Below are 27,628 nucleotides of genomic sequence, written 5' to 3' on the forward strand. Positions count from 1 at the left end.
GAATAGTACAGCAGACCCTACGTGATGTAAACACGAATTGCCATCAACTGTAAAAAATATATATATTTACATGACAAATAATGGCTCATAATTTACTATTTTATACACCTTCAAATGTATATTGTTTGTATTTCCTGCTGTGGAAAAAAAAACATGTTCCCATATTCCATAACAATTCTATCTATGTGAAATCCTAACAGCAATGTAAATGTAAAGGGAGTTAATTATGCAGTGTCAGACCCTGCATTTTATTCTAATGGTAGCACTCTCAGTCATTTTTAATTTACTGGAGCTAGATTTTTTTTTCTTGAAATCTGTAAATGTAAGAAAGGATGATAATGCAGCAAATATATAATTACATGGAAATACTGCAGCCGAGAGATCACATAATTCAGGTGGCCTGGCCACAGTTCCTTCCATACCCTAGAGCAATTTCCACTATTTATAGAGTAGCCTGGCATAATGGTAGGCACAAACATCACCACTTAGGCCTCAGTCAACAAGGATTCTGTACTAGTAAGACAATCTGAAGTGTCTTCTAAAATTCAGATGACAGTATTCTGTGAATGCTTCACACCAGATCCCCATCCTGTATTGATCAGAGTGTGTGAGGCTATGAAAACTACGCGCTCAGGCTTAAGGCAGCCAACAAATAATTCATGAGATATGAGCTTCTGAGTCACATCCCCAGGCTACCTTCAGTCCCCGTGCTTCATGAATGAAATTCATGGTTAGAATAAACAGGGGAATTCTTTCACTCAATATAAAATAACATCACACAGAATAAGTCTACATAAACAATACTACTACTTTGAGGACAATAAACTGACTAATGTTAGAGAATTAGGGTAAATGTTAGGTGAAGGATAAGTGGCCAGGGATAGTTAAAGACTAGCCTTAGCGTAATAGTTTAGGGTTAGGGTTAGATTTAAAACTAAGATTATGGAAAAGTTTGGAGTTACCCTTAGGGTTATGGTTATGGGTGGTATTAGGGAAACCTTTGGGATTGGGTCAAGGACCAGTTTTAGGATTGATATTTAAGACTAAGGGCCTCATTACGATGTCAGACGGACACCGTTGTGGTCCCAACACTGCTTTTACAATGCGATTGCACATGGTGCGGTCGCATACTTCCATTTCTCTATGGGAGCTTGTGCTGCGGCCATAAACCGGCAGCAGCACAAGCTCCCATAAAGAAATTAGAGTTTATGTTAATCCCTGCACGGCGTAGCAGGTACCACACAGTGCCTGCCACTCGGTGCAGGGATTGAAAGGGGAGCACCAAATGTGCCCCCCTGGTCCCCAACTGGAGTCCGATTTTGCACAGGCCTTGCTGGGGATGCCCAAAATCGCTTTCCAATAGGCTTTTCATGTCAGAAAGCCTGACATGAAAAGCCTGTGTGAAACCAACTTTATTGCCGAGTCTGGTTGCTCAGTGGACTAATGCATCCACTGCAGGGGCCTGTGTTCGACCTCATGGTCACAGGTTCAAATCCTGGCGGGTCCACTCAGCCTTTTATCCATTTGAGGTCAATAAAATGAGTACCATTGAGTTGGGGAACAATATAGATCTGTTATTCCATCGCCAAAATGCCCCGTTGCCGGGGTGAACGTGCGCTTTACAAATACACCTGTTATGTTATGTTTATAATCCCGACTGCGGATCGCCATCCTTAAGGGATTACATGCTGGTTCTGACTGGCCACCGGGGTCCATGAGCCTGTTGGATGCCAGCCTGAATGACCGACCGGTTTCACCTTCGACCACCGTCGATGTAATAAAGCAGTCGAAAGTGAAATCGAAGATGTACTTTGGAAAGCCTCTGATCATAGGTCGGAGGGTTTCCGACCGACATCAAAATAGTTAGGTTTAAAATATGGGTAAAGTTAAAGTTGGGGTTAGGTTTAATATTAAAATTAGAATGAGTGTAAAGGTTAGTTTTAGTGCTATGTCTATGATTCAGGTTAGGGGTGATGTATAGGGTGAGAGTGAGTGTAGTGGTTATGGTAGTTTGGTTTAAGGGTCAGGCTGAAGGTTAGTTTTAAGGGTTGGTTCACGTTAAGTTGTAAAGGTAAAATGAGGATATGCCTCAATGTAAGTCTATTCTTAATTTCGAGGTATTGATGTAGTATCTAATTAGACTATATTCATATCTGGACAATGCTGATAGCGATATTTCGATATAGTTGCGGCACAATAGTGACACCTCAATGCATTGGTCTTATGTAGTGACATGTAGCTCTGTCTGAAGCTGTCTAAATTGATGTCAGTTAAGCCTTTCTTCAGCCTTTACCGTGAAATTCATAAGTGTCAGGTCCTGTGTATAGTTCCCAACATCACAAGGGGATTTTTTTAAATGGGGTTAATAATTTGGGAGCGGATACTCTACCAACTCAATAAACCCACTCTAGTTAGGGCAAATCAGAGAGAGAATCTATGCTTGACCCCTGGAAGCTATGGCATGAGCAGCAGGCATTCCCTGAAGAAGCGTTTGCTAATTTCAAGCAGTACCAACCCTTTTAAAGTAAAGTACACAACAAAATAAAATTCCAAAACCACTTTTGAAAACATAGAGAAAATTGTAATGGTCAAAAAAACAAGAAGATCATCAATCTCAGATAAGGGGGACTGGAGATATGGATTGTTAATGTTTTAAGACAAAGGGGCCTAGAACTAGTTAAAGATAATAGAAAAACAACAATTCATGGTAGACTGGGACATAGGCACAATTCCATGCAGATGGTAATGGAGCGAAGGTCAGATCCACCAAATGGGTTGTGCGGGTCAGAGGTTTTACCTACAGACTTCGGGCCTCATTTGAAGTTTGCCATACAGGATACTCAGTCAAAAACGGGATGGATATCCCGTCTGCCATATTACATGTGCATTATATCCAGTGGCACTTGTACTGCTGTGAGCAGGATATCAGTCCTTTTGGAATGGAGTAACCTGTCTGCCGAACTCTAAATCAGTCCCTTAGTCTCGAGCTACGGCGAAAACGTCTTCTGGTGAGTCCTGTAGTACCTAGATCCTCAGGGGAGACTTCTGGACAGCAGATCTTTCTCCGGACATGCCTCCTGCAGGGTCTACTCCTCTTTATATCAAGCAATCAAAATTGGGAATGGGCACTTGTAAGTACATGAATGTAGGTTTAATTGAATCACCCTCATAAATGCTATGTTATTTGTGCGGTGTATATCGGTTCTCCGCCCCACATACGTGTTGTGGCATAGTCATTGGGTGTCCAAAAGTGCTGTATGCCTACCTCATCCTGAGGCAACCTCTGGTTCATGTAGTAGTGTCCAGAGAGGTGGAGGACCCCCGAAAAATAGGAGTAAGTGAAGGTGATTATTAAAACACAAAAAACCACCAATATAGAGCTTTACTATAAAAAGGTGAGATTTTGTTATTAAAAATAGTGGGTATAACTCAGGATCGTGTTACTTGATCTTGTTATACTAAATCATCAGCAACGTCGACATGTTTCTGCTCCTTCTGTGCCCAGCCGGGTCTACAGAGCATTCGTCAGGACAGACAAAACACACATAACATTCATTTACTTACACTACTTGTTTATTTATTTTATTTATTTTATGTGCTTCTATAGGCCTGACTAGATCCCCGAAAGGATATCTCTGCGCTTATGATGGAACAATTACATTTGACCTGTGCCTGATCATAAACAGAAATAGTAAATCATAAACTGATTAGTTGGAAGAGAAAAGGTGAGTCTTAAGGTTTTTGCGAAAGGATAAATGGTTGGTAATGAGTTTCAGTTGAATGGGAAGGGAGTTCCAAAGGATAGGTCCTGTATGTGCCAAAGCACGACCTCCCTGGCGAGATTTTTTTATTTTTGGGACCTGTAATAGTTGAAGATTACTCGATCGAAGTGATCGGCCTGGTACATAGGGTAGAAAAGCTTTAGTCAAATATTTGGGGCCCTTTCCTATCAGACACCTATGAATGGTACACAGAATTTTAAACTTCGTGCGTTGCCGCACTGGTAACCAGTGAAGTTTGGCTAGTAGGGGGCGGGAGGGAGTTCTAGATGGTACATTGAGAACTAACCTCGCCGCCGTATTTTGGACTACTTGTAGTTTGTTTAATTGGCCTTCATTAGTTGACAAAAGAAGGCCATTACAGTAGTCCAATCTACTGATCACTAGTGCCTGGACTAAAGTTTTCCTGTGACCATCGGGTATATAGGGGAACACCCTTTTCAAAAGTCCGATGGCTCTGAAGCAGGTGGCCGCAACTTGGTTGACATGATGTTTAAAAGTCAAGGCTTGATCGAATAGCACCCCCAAGTTTTTGACAGTCTGCTTTGGGACAGGAACTGGTCCTAATTCTGTGGGCCACCACTCCCCAGACCATAGTGTTGCTGCCTCCCCGAACAATAAAACCTCTGTTTTGCCCACATTGCATTGTAGGCAATTCTCAGCCATCCAACATGACACAGCCCTCATGCCTTCTGCAAAAGATTTTTGCAGAGCAGGTGAGAAGGTTTCAAAGGGGAACAGCAGCTGGGTGTCATCAGCGTAGGATATCGGGGTAAACCCAAATGGCCTCACTAAGTCGGCCAGGGGGGCCACATACACATTAAATAATGTGGGGCTAAGGCAAGAGCCTTGTGGCACACCCCTGGTGAGCTCCCTAGAGATGGATTTATGGGAGCCCAGCCTGACTTCTTGAGAGCGGCAGGAACGGAAGCTTTCTACCCAAGACAGGGCCGTTCCTCCCAGCCCTACACCCCTCAGACGACCGTGAAGCACTTCATGAGACACCGTATCGAAAGCAGCAGACAAATCCAACAGCACCAGAATCATAGACCCCCCACTATCAAGTGTCAACCTGATGTTATTGGTCACTTCTAGTAGGGCCGATTCGGTACTGTGGTTTGGCCTGAACCCAGATTGAGAGGGGTCCAGGCCTTCTGCTGCTTCAAGGTGATTCGATAGGTGGGTGTTAACGTGCTTCTCCGTCATCTTACCGATGTAGGGTAGGAGGGAAATGGGCCGAAGGTTGGACAAATCTGTCCAGGGGAGAGCCGCCTTCTTCCTAATAGGGTTTACCACCGCTATCTTCCATTCTCTCGGAACTTGTCCTTTCGTCAGAGAGATGTTCATAACTGACTGGATGGAGGGCCCCAAGATGGAAATTAATGGGGCCCTCCATCCAGTGTGTAGTAATCAATAGTGTTAATCTTAACACCCAGTTTCTAATTTGTTCTAGTTTCCTGCAGTAGAGACAAAAGAAACACCAAGAAACATAACATACAATTGTGGGGGTATTAGACCAGCACCGTTGAAAAAACTCCTTTTTGGAATAATTTATATTAGTGTATTTATTGTACACTGTATCTAGAGGTGTGGTGCCATATTGGACTATCGCGGCTATTGTTACATGTTACAGCGAAATCTGTGCACAATGTCAGAATGTTTAAGTAAAAAAGTATACCAGATTATCTGACCATAGTAAATCAGTGACCTTATGTGGCTGTGCATCTGGTGGAAAAAAGCATACAATCCTAGTGGTATCTCTCGTCCCGTTGTTATTGGAGAGGGGAAGTTGTTAGTGTATCAGGAGCATATATTCGTTTCGGAGCCTTATCTTGATAAAGGTACTTATTGCTTAAATATATCTTAAGTATAACGGTGGTTTACATTTTTAGAAAACCCAATTGACTTAAAAGGCAAACTATGCGTGGTAAATTGCGCTCTTTTATGAGCGTGTTCGCCGTTCTCAAAAAAGACAGCCTGTTCTAATACAGTGATTTAAATTAGTAACATGGCGAAGTGCTGTAGAAATATTCTTTACCTTATTTGCAAAGGATTGCAACTTCATCAGGGGGCATAGGACTCACTGGTCCCAAGCTGGTGAAATGGAAGAACCTAAGTTAAGGGAGGCACAGCTCTTACCGCTGGAAACAAGCGCAGCTTACGATAGTTAGAGGACGCCATTCTCACCCGCATGTGGAACGGTCTCCGCATCTGGTGCTGGCTCTGCCCCTGGACGCCGGAGATCCATTTCCCGTTTCTTTTTGAGGAGTTAACCGTCAATGACTACATAGTGGCTGAGTTGTCCAAAGTGTCTTACTCCTCAGTGGATGTGGCACAAAGTTTGGTGGCGATATTGGGGACTGGGGCGTTCATGGCTAAATGTGCCATCAAGTCGGCCTTTCAGCTGTTACTGGTGCACCCAGTAGACCAGCAACTGCTGGGGATGCAGTTCGACTGGTCCATTTTTGAGGACAAGGCGTTGCCCATGGGGTGTTCAATATTGTGCGCGTTGTTCGAACGGTTAAGTACTTTTCTGCAGTGGGCTTTTTCATGGCACACAGGCAAAGAGACAGTGACGCACTACCTGGATGACTTTTTCCTGGTGGGACTGCCCGGTTCGGCGGACTGCCAGCAACAGCTGGATAGTTTTACAGAGCTCATTGGCTACATCTGGCGCCAGAGAAGCCACAAGGTCCCAGCACGGTGCCGTCATTTCTGGGAATAGAGCTGGACTCAGTGGCCATGGAAGCGCGCTTGCAGGGGGACAAGAAGAGGCATATGATGTTGTTGGTGGACGCCATGTTGGCAAAACAGAAGGTGATGGTGCATGAGGTACAGGTACTGTTGGGGCACTTGAACTTCACGTAGTGCGGGTGGACCGCACGTTCTGGTGGCGTTTGGGTTTGTCCCTGTCCGGATTGACACTGCCACACCATCATCTGCGCTTGTCGGTGGGTACGAAGGAGGATTTGCGTGTGTGGCGAGCCTTCTTGGAGCGTTTAAACGGTATCCCTATGGCCCCGTAAGAATGGGAATGGGACGTGACTATCTCGTTGGGCACAGTGGGGGTAGGTGGCTTCAGTCTGCACTGGCAGGGGGGGTGGTGCGCGAAGGTCTTGCCCCCACATTGTCAGAACGGGGGAAGGAGCATTGCATTCTTGGAATTGTTCGCACTGGTGGTGGCTGTGACGGTGTGGGCATGGGAATTGGTGCACAAGAAGGTAGTATTCAAGGTGGATGTCAGTGGTACACGTTGTGAATAAACAGTCCGCCAGGGACAAACAAGTTCTTAAGCTATTGTGGGTTTTTGTGCTGCAATGTTTGGAACACGACATTTTGTTTCAAGCCGTCACGTGCCGGGGATGGACAATGACATTGCGGATGCTTTGTTTCGTTCACAGTGGCAGAGGTTCCATGGGTTAGCCACGGAGGCGGACGAATACAAGACACCAGTGCCGGCGGGGCTGTGGTCAGTAGGAGAGAAAGGGTCGTACAGTTTGGCAAGAGGATCTGTGGCTGCTTCCATATGAAGCGCGTATGAACAGGCTTGGCTGGAGTTTCTGGACAGTGGCGCGAGCGACATGACAGCCAATGGGTGCGGTGTGAACAGGTGGTGCAGTTTATTCTGGCAATGAAAGACAAGGGTATGTCAAAAGTGATGATTGCGGGGAAACTGTCAGCCATGCCATTCATGGGGAAGATGTGGTGCTACACGATGTCAGCTGGTGAATTGGGCGCACGTATCTTGGAAGGATGGGCTCGTGAGAGGGGCAGTAAGGTGCTGCAGCGCCGTCCCATTATGGAGGGTATGGTGGGTGGTGTGCTACGGCTTTTGCCGCAGATTTTCCACAATCTGGAAGAGACAACTTTGTTTTCCACAGTCATATTGTGGATGTACTTTGGGGCATTTCGGGTGTCGGAGCTAGTGGGGCCGAGGGCTCGGCAGGGTTTGCAATGTGGCGGGGTGGAGTTGAGGTCCAGGGAAGTGGCTGTCCTGCTACGGCGTTCAAAGACCGATCAAAGGGGGAGTGGGGAAGTGGGTTGTCATGGGTCCAGTGATGGAGCGAGCGGTGTGCCCAGTTGTGTGGGGGAGGAGGTTGGCGTCCGGGGCGTGCACAGTGACGGGGGAGATTTTCTGATGGGGAGACGGGTAATGGCAGCACAGCTTCTGTGGGTCCTTTGGCATGCCCTGCCGGCAATGGATGAGGACCCCAGACATTTTGGGACACACTCTTTCTGCATAGGGGCCGCAATGGATGTGGCGCGTAGAGGAAGGTGGAGGGAGGAGCGGATGCGGTTGGGGCGGTGGAAATCGGACTGTTACAAGACATACATCAGGTTGCGGGGGTGTGGGATGGAGGAAGAGGCCTGACTTGCTTTTCCCTAGCCTTACATGTGAGTCTTTTCAGGTGCAGTGGCGGGGCCGGACACTGCAGGACTGTCCATCCTCATCGTAGGGCATTATTTTGTGAATCGAGCTCAGCAGTCAGAATGGGATAAGCACAAGAATCTCAATCTAGAGTTGGACCCTAGGGTATGCAGTTGTAACTGGCAGGGAAAGGGGGGAATGAGGTGGCATGAGCTATTTCCGGTATTGAATAGAGTAGTCGGGGGGGGTGTCCTGATGTCCTGGTCATGCATTTAGGAGAGAACGATTTGTTGCAATTTAAGGGATTGGTGTTGGCGAAACAAATGAAGCGGGATTTGGTGGAGATTGGGAGACAGTGGGCAGGTTGTCATATAATATGGTGTGAATTTATTTCTCAGAGGATTTGGAGAGGGGCTGAGCAGCCAGCGGCAATAGACAGGGCGTGCAGGAAATTCAATAGGGACATGAGAATTTTTTGTGACAAGGAAGGTTTTGAGAGGATGGAACACCCGGAGCTGCGTTATGCAGCGATATACTTCTCTAGGAAGGATGGGGTGCATCTATCCCGGTGTGGCATGGAGCACTACATAGTGCAGCTGAAAGAGGCTTTGGACAGGGCGATAGGTGTGCGCAGGTACTCGAAGAGTCAGGATACCTAAGTGGGGGGCGGGGGGTGTCAAAAGCCGGCTTTCGAGTGGTGTTTTTGTAAGTTTGTCTGAGATATAATAAGGTGGTTTTTCCAGTTATGAAGGAACATAAGAATTTTACATAGGTAGGTGTACAGAAGTTAGGAATGGCAAGTTTGTTTCATAATTGTTGCAGGAGGAACATGTTTAGGGGAGGGGGTGGGAGGTAAGGCAGGAAGACAATATTTAGTGAGGATTAGTTTTGGACGGCACAAGCCAAGGGAATGTATTTTGTAAGGTGCACCTGATTCCAATAAAGCAGCTTTTTCACACCAACAAGCTGGTATGTTGTCTGTGGTCTGTGCTGCCCCACCCACCCGGATAATGGTTTTTTTTCACCTTTTTCCTTAGAACGGTATTCCTCAGGGTTTTTCCTGGGTGGTTGTTTCAGCTTTTCAGTTTTGCAGGTTGTTTTGCTTGGGAACAGGTGCATCGGGGGGAATTTTGTAAGGGGTGTCGCTGGAACAGGTGCTGGTGTGGTGCATTATTGTTGCTGGGGGGTGTTTTTTATAAGTTTGTATGAGATATAATAAGGTGGTTTTTCCAGTTATGAAGGAACATAAGAATTTTACATAGGTAGCTGTACAGAAGTTAGGAATGGCAAGTTTGTTTCATAATTGTTGCAGGGGGGAACATGTTTAGAGGAGGGGGTGGGGGGGTAAGGCAGGAAGACAATATTTAGTGAGGATTAGTTTTGTACGGCACAGGCCAAGGGAATATATTTGGTAAGATGCACCTGATTCCAATAAAGCGGCCTTTTTCACACCAACAAGCTGGTCGGTGCTGTCCCCTATCTGCCTATGGCCCAACTCATGATCTAAACATACGTAGATGTCAACGGAGATCGTTTAACGCGATGACTTCTTCCTACGATATTTGTTTTAACAGAACAAAGTACAACTTGAGCCTAATGCAGTAGGTCAGCTCCGCAGTTTGTGGATGTTAAATGTGCCACAAATTACAGGTGTAAATTGAGGTGTGTGCATTCCCATGTGTAAATTGCACATAACATAATTATCATTTCAGGGAGGTGCAACTCGGAATTGGATGTAATTTACACATTTGTTATATAACTATGGGATAGTGTTCAAAAAGTGCAACATTTACAACCTGCAATTTAAGCCCTCTTGTTTATTTGTTACGAATTCTTTATTTTCCTTCCTTTTTATTGTTGTTTGTTTCCTTTTCAGTACTTTCAAACATAATGTATACTTGACAGAAATGTATAACTGCCCCAACATTTTGACGCTTGATAGCAAGCCACCACCCACATTAAACAGGTGAAAGAGATGGTTGAGAATTGTAATGTGTAAATCAGCATTCTTTGCCTGGGAAGTTGCCCAGTCTTCACTTAGCACCCCAAGGCATGTGAGGGCAAAAACGAAAATAAATTGTCATAATTGATAATCTCCATAAACCCCCGTCATGGCTTCAAAAAGAACCACTCACGTCACACTCTGAAAATGTTCAAACCCCCACATGCAATGCGTTGCAAAGTAAAAATGTTCAAACCTCCACAAGCAATGCGTCGCACTGTAAAAATGTTCAATCCCCCACACGCAATGCGTCCCACCCTAAAAATGTTCAAACCCCCACATGCAATGCATCGCACTCTAAAAATATTCAAACCCCCACATGCAATGCCTCGCACTCTAAAAATGTTCAAACCCCCACACGCCATGCTTCGCACTTCAAAAAATGTTCAAACCCCCACACGCATTGCCTCGCACTCTAAAAAAGTTTAAACCCCCACACGCATTGCCTCGCACTCTAAAAAAGTTCAAACCCCCACACGCAATGGCTCACACTCTAACATTAATAATTAACGGCCTAAGGCCGGATGCAGTACTTTACACAAACCACAACCACAAAAAAATGTAAACTTTTGTGTTAACATTTATAATGCACAACAACAGAGCTGCATGTGTTTATTATTTAATACTAAAAAAGAACATAGATAGTGTATAATAGGGAGGCTTTCTGTAGACATGCTTCTACTGCAGACATTCATTTGTTACTGATTGGTCACATTTTCTAAAATAAATTACTGTTTTGTTTAAAGCTTGGTTTCGCTTTGTTGCAGTTTATGTGAGTTCTAAATAGCAGGCCGTTCAGTTTGTCAACCCTAGAAGGACGAATAGCTGAGTAGGCCCACTCGAGATGCCAAACAAGTTAGGCTCAGATTGGAATAGCAGTAGTTCAACTCATTGAGCCAGCTTCAGTTGCATCTACCTTTAAAAGAAAAACCGCAATATGAACCTACTCCTTACTTACCTGAACTCACCATTAGCTGATTCCAACATCGCTGTAATTTACTTGCTGCTCCTTTGCAGCACATCCTCTGCTTTCAATTCATGCTCTGCTTTTGCTGTCCATGCTGTCCTGTGGACCTGGGATCAAGTATCCCACTCTCACCAAGCTAAAACTTACACAAAAAAGTATTATTAATCACATAGGCAAAACCTATTGCACACAATTCCACAACTAACAATTCCAAATCAAACCACAGGAATTCCACTACAAACAACATACATCTGCTCCACTACAAACAAATAAACATAAATAACAAACAAGATCGTTCACAATGTCAAAAACTCAAACGTTCACAAATGCGGAACCGATTGCATTGCAAATGCTTGTTTTGCAGCAAGGAAATTTTTACTATTGTAAAAAGCTTTGTTTCACCCTGTGCAGCTCAAACTCTGTTGGCCTCCTCGGAGAAATGGTGCGAAGAACTCTCTGTGTTCTTTGTTGATAAAATCACAAAAATTCAGGATGATCTGCTAACAGTCTGTAACAGTTTTCCATCTCAATTGGCCACTCCCTCCCCAATGATGCCTGACCCCACGGAGCAGTTTGCCAACTTTGTCCCGGTAGAGAAACTGGACATCGTTAATGTCCTTGCGGCCTTCAAAATCAGGATCCCCCTCTGACCCCTGTCCTGCTAGAGTATTTGCGGGACTAGCAGATACAGTTGGAAATGAGGTGACTCATATTATTAACCGTTCTTTTCTTACTGCAAGTGTCCCGGCCTGCTGGAAGCAAGCGAAATTGCTCCCACTTCTTAAAAAAAAACAGACTAGACCCCGCTGTCCCTTCCAACTTCCGGCCTATATCACTGCTGCCAGCTCTTGCCAAAATATGTGAAAAGGTCGCATTCAATCAACTGGACAAATTTATCGAAACCTCTCGGGCACTCCATCCAGCCCAATCAGGTTTCAGAGCAGCCTACAGCACTGAGACTGCCCTAGTTGAAATATCTGAGGCTATCCGGGAATGTCTGGATGGAGGTGGCAGAGCGGCTCTGATTTTATTAGACCTCTCTGCCGCCTTCAACACGGTACCACATTCCCATCTGCTCACCAGACTAGCTGCCATAGGCATTACAGGCCCTGCACTCGATTGGCTGACATCCTCTCTCGAAAATAGAACGCAACAAGTCTGGATGCCTCCCTTTGCCTCCTCCCCCGAAAAACTTACTACAGGTGTCCCTCAAGGCTCTACTCTCAGCCCCCTGCTTTTTAACATTTACCTCACCCCTCTCATCTATCTTGCAGAACAGTTAGGAGCAAAAATTATGACTTACGCCGACGATACCCAACTTCTGTTCACATGGCCAAAAAACAACCTGGATACGTCGGCGGCCCAATCCTGCCTATCATCTGTTTTTCGTTGGCTAGCCCTCGCCCAGCTAAAATGCAACAAAAGCAAATCGGAGATTCTGCTGTATGGCTCCTTTCCAGATAATTTTAGCGATCTTCTCTGGCCTGCTGACCTGCCATGTCCTAAATCTATCGGTGGCCCCGCTAAAAATTTAGGAGTCTGGTTCAACAATGACCTCAAATTTGAGGATCATTTAAAAAAACTTACAGGGGTCTGCTTTTCCACTCTGAAAACGCTACGTAGATTTTTTCCCCTCCTTCCGAGAGAGGCCAAAGCGACCGTTATCCGTGCCCTTATACTTTCTAGATTAGACTATGCGAATGGCCTATTCTGTGGTCTACCGGCCTATCTTATACATCGCCTCCAGGTCATTCAAAATGCAGCTGTGTGACTTTTGTTTAACATACCCAGAAGCTCCAGTGTCCGCCACCCTCTTCGCGCCCTTCACTGGCTCCCAGTCGCTCACAGGATTATGTTTAAAATCCTTGTCCTCTCTTACCGCGCCGTCCATCAAACTGGTCCAGTATGTTCCCAACCGACCCCTTAGGTCGGCCAATTGGTGCCAAATGACCGTACCTAAATTTAAATACAGCAGACTAGGTGGCCAATCCATCACAGTCAGAGCTGCGAAAGCCTGGAATACTCTTCCTCTCCACCTAAAAACAGCCCCCACCATCACTGTCTTTAAGAAAGGACTGAAGACCCACCTCTTTAACACCACTCTGTAGGGTTCTCCCTCCTCTCTACATTACCATCTCAGGATTCTTTCTGCTCTGCCCTCTCTCTCTTTCGCGCCAGGATACTATTTTCTTAGTAATTGAGCGCGCTACAAAAGCTTTTATAATAATAATAATAATAATTGTCAGGTGCTCTGTTCCAGTCTGCACCAAAGGTACCCTGTTTGGTTGTGCAACAATGCATACTAAGACGAGGCACCAGATACTCGCTCTGTTGTGTGGCCCAACATATATATCATCAAAGTGTAAGATCCATACTCGAGAAAATTGGTGTGATCTATACCCTTTTAAAACATAATTGTTGGGTCCTCACCCACAGATACCACCCATGACTTGCTTCGTCATCGGACCCATGTCCTGCTCACCTAGTGTGGGTGGGGTCACCTCTTTTGTAAGCAGAGCACTTTGTCTATTGTGTAGGGATTGTGCTTAAGAAAAATATAGGACTATATCTTAAAAGCTGTATGGATCCCTCTGATTTACCTGGGTGTAGAACTTAGACTTTGATGAGATATACGTTGGGCCACACAAAAATCTAACAGACAAAATCGGGATTTAAATATGCCAGGGTAACACGCTCTAGTGCAGGGGTCTCCAAAACGGTCCTGGAGGGCCGGATCCATGCCAGATTTTTAAAATTAGTACATGTATCTCAATGGGGATATCCAAAAAATCTGTAATGGATCCGGCCCTCCAGGACCGGTTTGGAGACCCCTGCTCTAGTGGTATAAAGTAATACAATTTCAGAAGCCTGAGGATTCCAACCCATCATATGCTTCTCACTTCTTTTAAGTGGTGACCATTCTCTAGCAATAGCCGAATCCTTTGATTGCCTTAACTACACAAGGAACATGGGAAACATTTGTTGTTGGAGGGTGAATGAGCACCACATGGAAGGTAATATTGTTCATAAACTAGTATTGTGGCACTTGGGGAATCCCTGGTATTCTCCACTGCACTCTTTTCATTCATGGTTCATAGGATACAGCGCGCTTCCTATTCCACATTCCACTATGTAGCGCTGCGGATCTGCCTGGCGAATGCAGATTTGAGTATAGTAGTGCATGCACCTTAATCCTGATCACTGACACTACCCCGGCATTCTTCTGTCATGTCCTGGCAATCTCTAGTACTCGTGGTATGAGATGTGGGTAAAGTTGGAGTTTTGGCCCACCTGGATATCATGCCTTTGCCCAGGTCTAAAGAGAGCTTTTGCGTTGTCAGGGGAATACAATGTCCACCAGTTGTTCAATATGCCTTTTCCTTTCAGACATTGGCCTACGGGGATATGAACCACGAGTGGATCGGGAATGAGTGGCTGCCTAGCCTTGGCCTCCCACAGTACCGCAGTTACTTCATGGAGTGTTTAGTGGATGCACGGATGTTGGACCATCTCACCAAGAAGGACCTCAGAGTGCACCTAAAGATGGTCGACAGCTTCCATCGGTGAGCCACTGCAAATAGTGTGTGCAAAGTAGAATCTTCACTTCTCCATTTAAGAAAATTACTGATAATTTTATTGCAGCTTCACTCATTTTATTTGACAAAGGGATAACATATAATAACAAGTAATACATGCAAAGTTCTTAATGATTAAATATGTTATTATTAATTTACATTTATGTTTCTTAAAAGTATATATTTTATCCTAAAGCTTGTATACAGAATTCCACTAAACTGTTCAGTGGATGAAACCCCCCTCTGTCAAAGTGCAGTGCACACAATTGTCCAATATAATAACAAGCTGTTTTTGTCCCATTCATGTAAATATGGTGATAATCTATAGGTAGAAACATAATACCTTCATTTTATAGCACATTTAAATAAATACTATCACACATTGGCAGCCCATTTGGAACAAAAATACAGTGGTGTCTGAATTCGTGGATCTATTGTACACTGTGACCGCTTTCTGCTGAATGCAGTCGTAAACATTTATTTAAGGTTAATGCACTTTCAGCGGCGAAGGAACAATCTACGGACCAGAGCTGCTGGCTGGGGCGCAAGCGCACTAAAATGATAAGGGTTCTAAAAATCCTGGTGGTACGGAATCCGGAGGTGCAGAAATTGGCCAAAAAAGTTTAACCATTAATAAATAAGATTGGCGTTAGCTATGCATGCACACAACAAATGTGCATGGGTAACGCAAATGTGCATTTTTTGTGTTCTCACCATGCATCAAAAGAGGTTGCCGCCACATTTCACGATTTAAGGCTCAAATAGAGACTAGAAGATTTTTCAATGTTCAGAGTTTTATAACGAAGCTGTTTTTTTACGTTGGTGCTTTTCATGTGCTCCGTTCTTTCATTCTCCATACGACCCAATGACAGCAAGAGTAACAATCGTGTATATGCAAATGTCATGTCTTTGAAGCCACACAATGTAAAATAAACTCAGATAGACATGGTAAGCAGATGTGCAGGGTTTGTTGACAATTGTTCTCTGCGCTCGCCTTAATTGCCATTGGCCTTTCACTGCATTGGAACCGACAGCTAATGTTTCATGACAACTGATGGAAAGGCCTAATCTTTCCCATTATCGTTCTGATCTGCCTTCAGGTCTGGGGCTGCTGTAGCACCTGCTGCATTCCTCGTTCCACTGCCCGTGAAGCGGTCTTTTTAATTATTAATGTACTTAAAATATTCTAAGGATGTTGCATGAGTATGCAGTGAACACATGACATGTGCAGCATATACATTTGGCTTCTAGGAAGAAATGAACATTAAGAAATCGTGTTTCTATATACTGATGACTATATTCAGGGCTGAGCTTGCCTAACATTCCAGGAACACATCAGCAGTAAGGCATACCTTTGTCTCTGTTGTATGAGAGGTTGTTGGAGTGGTGCCACAACAATGACAGGAAATGGGGCTCTAGGCAATTTTATGTTGGCCATGGCTTAATGTGGTCATGCCCACTAAGCGCAATTGTTTTTATGTAGAATGAAGATATGACCCCTTGTACCATTTTAACATTCACGCTGGGTCTTGGGTATGCAAATTTAGTATAAAGTGTACTGTGATTTATACAATTGTGCCATGGACACACCTGCGATTGAGTTGGAAAACGAGTCCTGCAGCAGAGGCAAAGAAGAATTATAATTCCCAACATCCTGACTACAATTACCCCATGTACTGTTTTGTAAACCAGTCTCCCTTTTACTGTGTGTACTCTTTAGATTTTTCCAATTAGCACTTTAAATAAAGGGGTGGGCAAAGTTGGAGAATCTTTTTCCTTGCAGCTTTGTGATTGTCTTTATACTTTGCAGGAGGTTTCCCAATTTACAAAACCTATAATGTATTTTTTTAAATGGTAGAAACAGGTTCAGCACCAGCGGCCCAGGAGTGTAGTTGTGAACATTTCAGACTGACAGTAAGAGAGGGAGGGGCACAGCTAAACTATCACAATGTATTGCCTTGGACAATGGCACTAGGACCCTGGGGCACAGGGTGGGGGACAGGCAACACCGGACACCACATCCGGTCAGGGGAGGGGACCTGGGGACATTCTGGGAAAGGACCTCGAGGTGAGAGGTCGGGGAAGCATTACGCGGTATAAGAATAATAAAGACCTACTTGAACTGCCCAGCTGTGTCCTGCGTGTTTCCTAGGGTGGGGAACACGACATCTGGTGAGGAAGGCAGTGACGTTTCCATTGTGTCCCCATCGACGACCGACGCCGAATATTCACGATTTTAGACCAGGAGCCCACCCTGGATCGCGTCCTGCCCACAGAGGTTGAGGAACAAATAACTGCCAAAGCGACGTGGGAGCCCACCCCGATCGATGTGAAAGAAGACTACAAGTGCCGGTAAGACTCTGTGTGGAAGCGCGAAGTTTAAAGAAATTGGCATGAGCTCTCGCGAGAGTCTCGGTGGCCATTTTGGGATCAGGCGCGAGAGCCAATAAGAGCGAAGAATACACGGGCGGACATTTTGAAATCAGGCAGCGTCCCGATTGGCTACGAAATCCTGTGAGAATCTCGGCGGCCATCTTGGGATCAGGCAAATTGGCCAATAAGGAACGAGGAACAGCGTGGCGGCCATTTTGGAGTCAGGCAAAAGGAAAAAGGCATTAGAAAGTGCCGATTTAAGAGAAAAAAGGCACGAATAAGAAGAAATAAATACAAACAAGTGGCAAGAGAGAATAGAAGAAGAATATTAAAAAGAAAAACTGGCAAATACAAGAAAAAGACACTAGAAAGAAGGACCCAAAGAAATTAAAGAAAGAGACACAAAGAAGCACAAGTAAAGGCAAATAAGTGGCAAAAGTGGGCAAAAGAAGGATCTTAAAGGTAAAAGAGGGCAAATAAAAAAGAAGACACTAGAAAGAAAAGACACAAAGGAACTAAAGAAAGAAAAAAAGGGAATAAAGGACAAAGACAGAAATTAAAAGAAAGAAGGACAAACAAAGGATAGAAGGCAAGAATGGCAGACCCGAAACCAAGCGCACAATACAGGAGACCACTACCATTCAGTTTATCTGAACCACAAGCAGGAATTAGATGGGAAAAGTGGGTCAGACGATTTGAAAACTATGTGGAAGCAACAGATGTAACAAAAGCCAAGACATTAGGTTTATTTCTGAACCTAGTAGGAGATGAAGTTGAAGACCTACTAGTGACACTGCCAAAAGAAGAGACTGCCACCTACGACAAACTAAAGAAATGCCTAACGGACAAATTTGATCCCCAAAGAAATGTTGACTTCGAGCGATACAGCTTCATGATTGCATTCCAGCAAATAGAAGAATCTCTGGATGACTTCGCAACAAGACTGCGGAAACTTGTAACTCACTGCGAGTTTGAGAAGTTCGACAACGAACAGGCAATAAGGCTGCGCATCACAGAGTGTCACATAGTTCCGCGCAAGGGTCCTCAAAGAACCGATCTCACTGGAAAACATCCTAGCGTTGGGAAGGGCTGAAGCCAGGGCGACAGCACATGCAAAAGAAATGGAACGAGGTAAAACAAGAGGTGGATAACAAATTCAACAAATGACGAACAATAATCGCTCAGGAGGCTGGAGAAAAGATAGAAGTGAACAGACGGCGAAGAAGCAGCCGGAAGGAACATGCTACAGGTGCGGACTCGAGTTCCCACATAGAGGCCCTTGCCCGGCATTTGGCCAGACCTGCAGAAAGTGCAATGGAAGAAACCACTATGCCAGTGTGTGTCAAGGGATGCAATTCAGAAATGACCGAGGAAGGCCAGGAAGAGCATGAATGCCAACCAGCAGACATGTCAGGCATGTTGAGACAGGAGCAAGAAGCTCCTCAATAGAGTCCGGAGGAGAGGACGAAGAAGAAAAAACGGAACGACTGTATCTCATGTCGGATGTCGCTGCAGAGTCAGGGAAGGACGAGGAAAACAAAGAAAGAATATGCCTTGTAGACAAAAACAAGATAAAAAAAAGAGTCTGTGATCATAAAGGTAGGGCCACACGAAGCAAAATTTGTCCCGGACAGTGGCGCGACGTGCAACATTCTGTGCGTCTACGAGTACGAAAAGATGAAAATAAAGCCTGCCCTAAGGCCATCTCGAGTCGAAGTGTTCACGTAGGGGTCCAAAAGACCAGTAACAAATATGGGAAAGTTCAAGGCAGAACTGACGTACAAGGACCAAAAGTTAACCGAAGAGATAAACGTGCTGAAAGGGGACATCCCAGCACCATGCTTATTGAGCAATGTCACGGCTCAAATGATGGGTCTCTTGGAAATGACATACAACATGTCAGAAAACAAAAGCATCCTGAAAGAATACCCCAAGCTACTACAAGGACTAGGAAAGCTTAAAGGGAGACAAATAACGTTACATATTGACAAAACGGTAAGACCAATAGCGCAACATCACAGAAGAGTGCCAATACACCTGCAGCCACAGGGGGAAGAAGAGCTTGAAGAACTACTAAAGCAGGACATAATAGAGCCAGCGGAAGGACCAACGCCCTGGGTGTCACCTATCGTTGCCTACCCAAAGAAAGACACGTCCAAAATAAGAATATGTGTAGACATGAGGATACCAAACAAGGCCATTGAACGTGAACGACATCCTGGACCACATCGTGATGACATGATCAGCTGTCTCACAGGCACAAGGCGTTTCTCCAAACTGGATTTGTGTAAGGGATACCATCAACTAGAACTAGATCCTCAATCTCGGTATATCACAACATTCTCCACCCACCTAGGTCTCTTTAGGTACAAGCGTCTGAGCTTTGGGATCTCATCTGCGGCGGAGATATTTCAGGAGACGATACGACAAATAATAAGGCCAATAAAGAACAGCTTAAATTATAGCTATGACATTCTAGTGTTTGGCAAGTCAGATGAGGAGCACGACAAAGCTCTTAGAGAAGTGTGCTCCCGCCTAGAGCAGGCAGGTCTGACACTGAACGAAGATAAATGTGAGCTAGGGCGAGATGAGCTGGTGTTCTTTGGCCACATCTGTTCCAAAACATGAATGCGGCCGGATCACAGCAAGGTGGAAATGCTGGAAAAGGCAAAGAAACCAACTGATGTCGCGGAATTGAGGTCATTCCTTGGTCTAGCAAGCTACTGCGCAAGGTACATCAAAGACTTTGCCACTGTAAGGGCACCGTTAAGAGAGCTAACAAAGCAAAGACAAAGTTTCTCATGGACCGACGAATGCAGCAAAGCATTTCAAGAAATAAGACATGCTGTAATAGCCGTGGATCACCTGGCATATTTTGATCCAAGACTATGCACAGAATTAACGGTAGATGCAAGCCCAGTGGGACTAGGAGCAATACTGGCACAGCATCAACCAGGGAGAGACTCTCCAAGACACATAGTGGCATATGGAAGCAAGAGCTTGTCGGATGTGGAAAAAGGATACTCTCAACCTGAAAAAGAGAGTTTGGCAGTAGTGTGGGCCTGCAAACATTACCATCTACGGGAAACCATTTACGATTATAACGGACCATCAGGCACTCATAACAATATATGGCAATCCGAACGCAAAGATACTGCCAAGGATAGAGAGATGGGGAATCAGGCTCATGGACTACAACTTTAAAATAATCCACAAGCCAGGAAAGGAGCACAATCCAGCTGACTATGTGTCGCGGCACCTTCTGCCACAAGCATCGCAAGCAACAACAATGGCAGAAGAATATCTAAATTTCACATTGAAGCTCAGCACACCGACAAAAATAACATTGGAAGAGCTGGAATACGAAACAAAACGAGACCACACCATGCAGGAGACAACGAGGATTACTAAACTGCAGAGAAGGAGACACGTGAACCTCAACAGCAGTGTGGAAAGAGGGGTAGAAAAAGAAGAATTGCTGGCATTTAAAAGGATAAGTGAGGAACTGTCAGAGTGTGGAAATGGGATAATAATGAGAGGCACTCGGATAGTAATGCCCCGGACACTGAGAAGAAGAACAGTAGAACTGGCACATGAATCACTCAGAGGGATTGTAGCAACAAAAAAGATGTTGCGGGTAAAAATATGGTTTCCGGGACTAGACAACATGGTGGAAGAAATGGTGACACACTGCCACATCTGTCAAATAATGGGGCCCTCATCAAAGCCGGAACCGCTGCAAATGTCCCAACTACCGAAGGCGGTGTGGACAGAGCCGGCAGCAGATTTCTATGGCCCCCTGGAAACAGGAAGTTACCTGCTGGTGATCATTGACGAATACTCAAGGTTCCCAATAGTGAGACCAGTAGCATCAACGTCGGCCAACGCAACACTGCCAGTTTTAGATGATGTGTTCGCAGTATGGGGCTCACCACAGACACTAAAAACAGACAATGGCCTGCCATTTTCAGGCGAGGAATTTAAAAGATTCATGGCATACCTGGGAATTAATCACAGAAGAATAACACCGCTGTGGCCACAAGCAAACGGAATGGCAGAACGGTTCATGGGAACCATCAAGAAGGCGATACAGAGGGCGAAACTGACGCAAATATCAACTGGACAAGCCCTATGTCAGGTGCTGAGGGATTATCGCAACACCCCTCACAGCTCCACGGGAAGATTCCCTGCACAACTGGTATTAGGGCGCTCTAGCCGAACGAGACTGCCACAAATGAAAGAAGTGGAGAAAACAAAACAAAAGTACATTGCTGTAAGAGACAAGGAACAGAAAGCGAAGATGAAGAACTACGCTGACCAGAGAAGACATGCAACCAACACAAAAATATAAGAAGTAGACACCGTGCTAGTGAAACAGAGACAAGTGAAGAAATCGGACAGCGCTTTCTCAAGAGACCCCTTGACGGTGACGGAAGTAAAGGGGCCAATGATCACAGCATCAGCCGGCCAATACTACATCACTCGGAACAGCTCACATTACAGGGAACTGAAAACAAAGGAAGAGGAGATGCCAAAGCAAGAGCTGAAGGAGGACACACCACAAGCAGAATCACCAGCTGATATCAGAGAACAGCGACCAAGAAGGGAATGTAAAAAGACAAAAAGACTAATCAAGGAGATGTAAAGAGACAGAGGCTGTGGACACCTACATATCAGAGATGTAGATCTCTCTCTCTCTCTCTCTCTCTCTCTCACAGTATCACAAACCACAGGCCACATGCAAAGAAAATGTTTTGTAAATGTTTTGTTCACAACAAGGGGGGAGATGTCGTGCCTTGGACAATGGCACTAGGACCCTGGGGCACAGGGTGGGGGACAGGGGACACCGGACACCACATCTGGTCAGGGGAGGGGACCTGAGGACATTCTGAGATCGGACCTCGAGGTGAGAGGACGGGGAAGCATTACGCGGTATAAGAATAACAAAGACCTACTTGAACTGCCCAGCTGTGTCCTGCGTGTTTCCTAGGGTCGGGAACACGACACACTGCGCAACAGCGACAACACTCTCAAGCTAAAAGTCCTGCCCTCAGAGCGACAGAATATGTTTCATCGAGAATGTACGTGTGCCAGCCAAGCTACATGTGTATACCCTGTAGAATGCAGGCATATGGGTAAATCAAAGTGGTAATGGGTGATTCACCACATCTCACAATTGGAATTTCCCCATGGATCACAGCGCTGACTGCATACCAAATGATTTACCTGTGGCCAGAAAACTCTCACTTCCTGAGTAAGGTAGTGGAGAAGTGTGGCTCACTGGTTAGAGGAGGCAGACCTGGAAGCAGAGGTCAGCCCGGGACCAGGGTTCAATTCCCGGCTCTGCGGGGTCTTGAGTCCTAAATGTCCATGGACTCGACAATTCTCACTCCGGTGCCTACTCGATTCATGGGTTCACACTCTGCGACTCTGGGCAATAGCTTGCTTAATCTCCACAACGGCCCCTCGCGGCGGGATGCCTGGCTTTCACCTTGCGGATACCCTGCCGGGGTTATCTCACAGGGGAATACCAGGACGGGTTCCCTAAGCAAGCGCTTAGAAACCAGTGGTGATTTGCGCTATATAAATACATGTACATTTACATTTACATTTCGGTGTCTCGTTGCTCGAAATCATTGCTATACAGCTGAAGCCACACACTAACTAGGTCAGTGTTGCTGGCTTCATGTAGTTCAATTACTTGTGGGTGAAAAATGTTAAGTTGGGAAGCATATCTAATACTTGAGGAGGCACATATTCTCAACGGTTTTTGTAGATTTTTCTTACAAATGCGAAATTTACGAACACATCTTGTCCTTTTGACAGTTCTCAATTCCTCTGAAGAATAAGGGGCAGATTCACGAAAAGTGACTCATCGCTGCCGCAAAGCAGAGATGCCTTAGAAATTTTGCGTCGCCACTCTGATGACGCAAGTCAATGCGGAAGCGCCAAATATACAAGGTGACAGAGGGTGGTGCAACGCGGCAGCCTGCATCAGAGAAACTACCCCTATAAACACACTCCTCTAAATACAAATCACAATTGGCACACACAAGACTAACAGATAACAAAAGACAGACCAATGAACTTCAAAATACACAGAAAACTGACAAAAAACACTGCAGACAACAGACATCTATCAAGCACCACAAGTCAAACACCCTCCTCCACCAAGCACACACCTAAAGAGAGTAACAGAAAGTGAAACCAACTGTGCTCTTTCTGGTTTGGAGGATTCTGGAATCATTACATAATTTCCTGCTTAGATGAGACACGTTTTGAGGTTTTGCGTCACGTTTCCGACTATGCGTACTTTTTAAAACTATTGCAGTTCAACTAAACATCTGCATGCATGACGCTTCTCTGTTTTGAGTGTCGCATCGTGCGTTGACATGCATTTGGCATTACAAAGCGGTACATTTTTCATTTTGCGTCGCGGTTTGTTGAGATACTACCCGTTTTGTGGCTTTGCGACACTTTCCAGATAGATGCGACACTTTTCAGGGGGGGGGTCTGAGTGAGTAGTCAAATTTGAAGATGTTAAACGCTTGGGTAATTGTGACACTTTGCGGGGGGATGCAACTCTTATCTGTGGTCTGAGTGACTCAAATCAGATTTGTCACTGTATAGATGAGTATATGTGGGGGAAGAGCTACAAGGAAGTTCTGCAGCGTTGCACCGCAGGCCTTTTGACTGCGTCACGCTGCGGCACTCCAGACAGCACAGAGATGCAACATATTCACAGGAATATGTTGCATCTCCGTGCTTCACCCTGCGCTGGCACACAAACTGAAACCAGGCGCAGGCACCGGACCCCTTGCACCCTTGTGCATGGATGCGTGCGTCGTGAGGCAAATGCCTGTGTGCATGAAGGGGCACCTTTCTGACCATGAACACCGTGGCGCAAGGATGGAGAGAAGTGTGACGCATCTGATGGCGTGAGGGTGACGCAAAGCTGGAGTTGTGTTGCAAGCACAACGCAACTCCATCACTGCTCAGGGGTGCCCTATACTTGCTGTGCTGCATCACTCCTAATTCCTGCTACAAGCAGGCATAAGGTTTGATGCAGCGGGGAAGTAAAAGTGACGCAATGAAATCTTTTTGATTTTATTGCGTCACTTTGATGAGACGTTCCTGCATTGGAATGCCCACCCTACGATGGAACGCCCACATGAAACCTAACCCAGGTTTCATGTGGCGCAGGGCTTTACAATGTGACGCATCTCCCTAGGTATGTCATGTTGTGAATAAGGCGCAACTTGGCATATCGTTGGCGTGGCCAAGCTGGCTACCATGGCGGACGCGACCTGCTGAGGCTCTGTGAACGAGCTTCCACCTCGCCTATTCACGCTGAGTCCAGCTGGTCCCTATGCACAACGGATGGCACCGGAATGTAGGGGGCACCTAGTGTTGACCTTCAAAGTGGGATTGCAGACTAGCGGCGGCAGAAAACAGAACCTCAATGCGGACAATTAACGCAGGAAGCAAGATAGCGCCCACCCCTCTTGCGCACCCCCGCCTAATCACTTGACTCCAGCACAGACCCAGAGGTATCCGGAATTGGAGCCCCGACATCTTGCAGACCCTCCAGGCCGGGAGTTAGCGGAGGGAAATGGCGAGAATGGGGTCACAGACCCAGAAGCAAATGCCTCAGTACCGTGGACGGCGGGGGCGGACCTAATAGACCGACCCCCGCCGCCTGCAACACTAGCGCACCACAACTTGCCAACAACAGAAGCTCCCTACCTCAGCCCCGCAGGACTAAAGACGGACTCGAAGGCACTAGTGGTGGTCCGGCCGGCGGGGTCACTGAGGTGCGCCGGCGAATTTACCCCGTGGATCACCCTGGTGGCCAGATCTGGCAGAGCGCTCTTGCGGCTCGCCTCCGCTGAGATCGCCGACGGGTCACTCAGACAGGTGAGGCCTAGTGGGAGCAGAGGGGGCCTTGCCTGCATCTGGGTTCCCGCCGAAAGTAAGGGCCCGCCTGACCCTAAGAAATGCAGTGTGCCGATACCCTGCTTCCAGGCGTTAGTGGCATAGACTTTCCCTGTATATTTGCCGCTCAATAGCAGCAGCCCCACACTTGAGACAGAGGACCAGAGAGGCTCACAACAATATCCAGATCCCACCACATGCTATGGGAAGACCTGCCTGACCCTAGCATGGCGCCTGCCTACTTATGTGCTGAGACCATTGCATACATCAGGTGGTGCCCATAACAGGAACAGCCTGAGCGTGGCTGTGCCCCTGCGAGCCCACGTTGGACAGGATTGAGGGGCCTCCCCCCTACTTCAACATAAGGTGCGCACCGTGCTCTACAAGTACTCTGATTGATTGATTGATTGATATGTTTTGCTGGATTTATGCTTTGGGCACTGTGCCACTGATAATCAATGCCACAGTGCAAGTGCTCCCTATGTTAATGTACTAATTGGTTATTCCATGATTGGGTTATTTATTTTATCTGTCAGCCCCTAGTACAGTGCACCATGGGTGCCCAGGGCTTGTAAATCAAATGCTGCTAGTGGACTTGCAGCACTGGTTGTGCCACCCACAGAAGCAGCTTGTAAAGTATGTCTTAGGGCTGCCATTGCAAGGCCTATGTGCAGTCTAGCACTGCCATGTCGACTTGGCCAAGTGCACCCACTTGCCAGTCCCCAAACCTTCCCTTTGCTTCATATTAGACACCCCTATGGTAGGCCCAAGTGCAGGGTGCATTATAAGTATGAAGTAGGGCATGCACTGATGTGTGTAGCATGTTCTAATAGTAAATTACAGCCATTTTCGTTTTTCTCTATTGAAGGCTACCTGTTCTCATAGGTCAGAATGGACAGTTAGAATATTACATTCTTATAATCCTAACTGACTCGGGGAACATGGTAGAAATTCGAATTTAGTATGCCTGAACTCAGAATAATAAAATACATATTTTAGTAAAGTTGGTTTTAATATTCTGTGTTTGAAAATACCACTTTTAGAAAATAGGTATTTTCTTGCCTAACTATCCAGGCCAGCCTCTGCTGGGTTGCGTATTCCTTGTCTGGTGTTGTGAGTGACAGGCCTGAGGGATTCCAGGAGACAGGCTGGGGCAGCCGGTGGTGAATAGAGAGATCCTCCCTCCCATCTAGATGGGAGGGAAGAGTTGCACCTGGGACCTGAATAGGGCTGGGCCTTCCCTCTACAATGCTGGCTCCACCCACTGTGGCTTGTCTGATGTCTCTGCCCTGCACTGTGAAAGGAGAGGAGGAATCATGTCAACAGAGTGCTCCAGAGCAGTATCTTCCCTCCCCTGTGCTGGCTCCACCTCCTGTGGCTGAAAGGAAGAAGAGAGTCATGTAAACAAAGTGCTCAGGAACTGGTTTGGACTAGGCAGAGGCCTCTCGGCCTTCAGAGAACAAAGGATTTTGGGGTGTAAATATTGGGACCATAATCCCAAGAAGTTAGATCACTTCTGGACAAGAAATCTTTCTGCCAAGGAGAAAAACCATGGAAGCTGCAGGAGTTGTAATTCCCATCTGCCAATGTGCTATTTGCTGGGTTGGCCTGCTGTGGTTGCAGTGGTTCCCTTGCCAAGGGAAAGGAGAAGGAACTTTGTAAGGAATTTCATCTATAGAATATATTCTCCAAGGGTTTGAACTGTGCTTGCCTCCTGCTGAAGTCTCTGGGACAAAAGACTTCACCACCAGCTCCTTTCCTGAATTTCCTTGCTGGGAATTCTGACTCCAGACACTTGCATGCCGCTGGGAGCTGGAAGCACGATGCATTGAGAAGAAGCATGTCACCGCCGCAGCTAAAATTGTCGCAACGCCGGAGAAGTGAGCCCTCGCCGCATCTCCCTGGAAGCATTTGTTCATCCAAGCTGCCTGCTCTCGCATCACTGGAGAAGCATGACGCTATCATGAGAGTCACAATCGCATCACCGGAGAAGCGCGTCGCAGGGCCTGTCGCGGCTCCAAAGTACAGAGTCGTCAAAAGGCTGCCAGGGTGTCATCGCATCGTCATCGCATCGCGCATCAAGGGCGCCATCTTCTCGCATCGCAACTGGATCGTCGCATCGCATCAAGGCACCATCTTGCGCACCACAACGGGCCCGCAGGGCGAGAATCTACGCATTACCTCCACACCGGTAAGTCTCACGACGAGTCCCCTACTCTGCGCAAGCATTGAGGAAGGACGCAACCATTCCCCCGGGTCACGGAACCAACGCACCTCCCCTTTGGCGAGCCTTTTGTTCACTTTGCGATATGCATCCAGGTACTTTTTTGAGAACTTACCAACCACTTGAACTAAGCAACTTGAATCATCTTTTAAGGAATCTTAAGTGTACTATTGTGTATTTTTGCCATTTGTGGTCTTGTGTTTAAGTCTATATAAAGAATGCTTATTTTTATAAAACCTGTCCATCTGTAGTGTTTTCACTGTGTTACTGTGTATATTCACAAATGCTTAACACACTGCCTCTGAGCCTGTCTGCTCGTGCCAAGCTACCAAGGGGGTGAGCAGGGGTTATCAAGGGGTGTAATCCCCTTATCCTGACTTAGAAGTAAGGGTCCCTATTTGGAC

The 27,628-nt window shown here is 46.0% G+C and overlaps 1 protein-coding gene across 1 annotated transcript in view; it reads left to right on the plus strand.

The window, feature by feature from the left end:
- PPFIA4 (PPFI scaffold protein A4) overlaps window positions 1–27,628 on the plus strand; it is a 2,319,747-nt gene that overhangs the window by 1,467,369 nt on the left and 824,750 nt on the right. Inside the window, exon 22 of the mRNA XM_086923084.1 lies at window positions 14,505–14,680. Coding sequence (XP_086779210.1) covers window positions 14,505–14,680 — 176 coding nt within the window. The remainder of the gene's footprint in view (window positions 1–14,504; window positions 14,681–27,628) is intronic.

Source organism: Lissotriton vulgaris, chromosome 5 (assembly GCF_964263255.1).
Source record: "Lissotriton vulgaris chromosome 5, aLisVul1.2, whole genome shotgun sequence".
Classification (NCBI taxonomy): Eukaryota; Metazoa; Chordata; class Amphibia; order Caudata; family Salamandridae; genus Lissotriton; species Lissotriton vulgaris.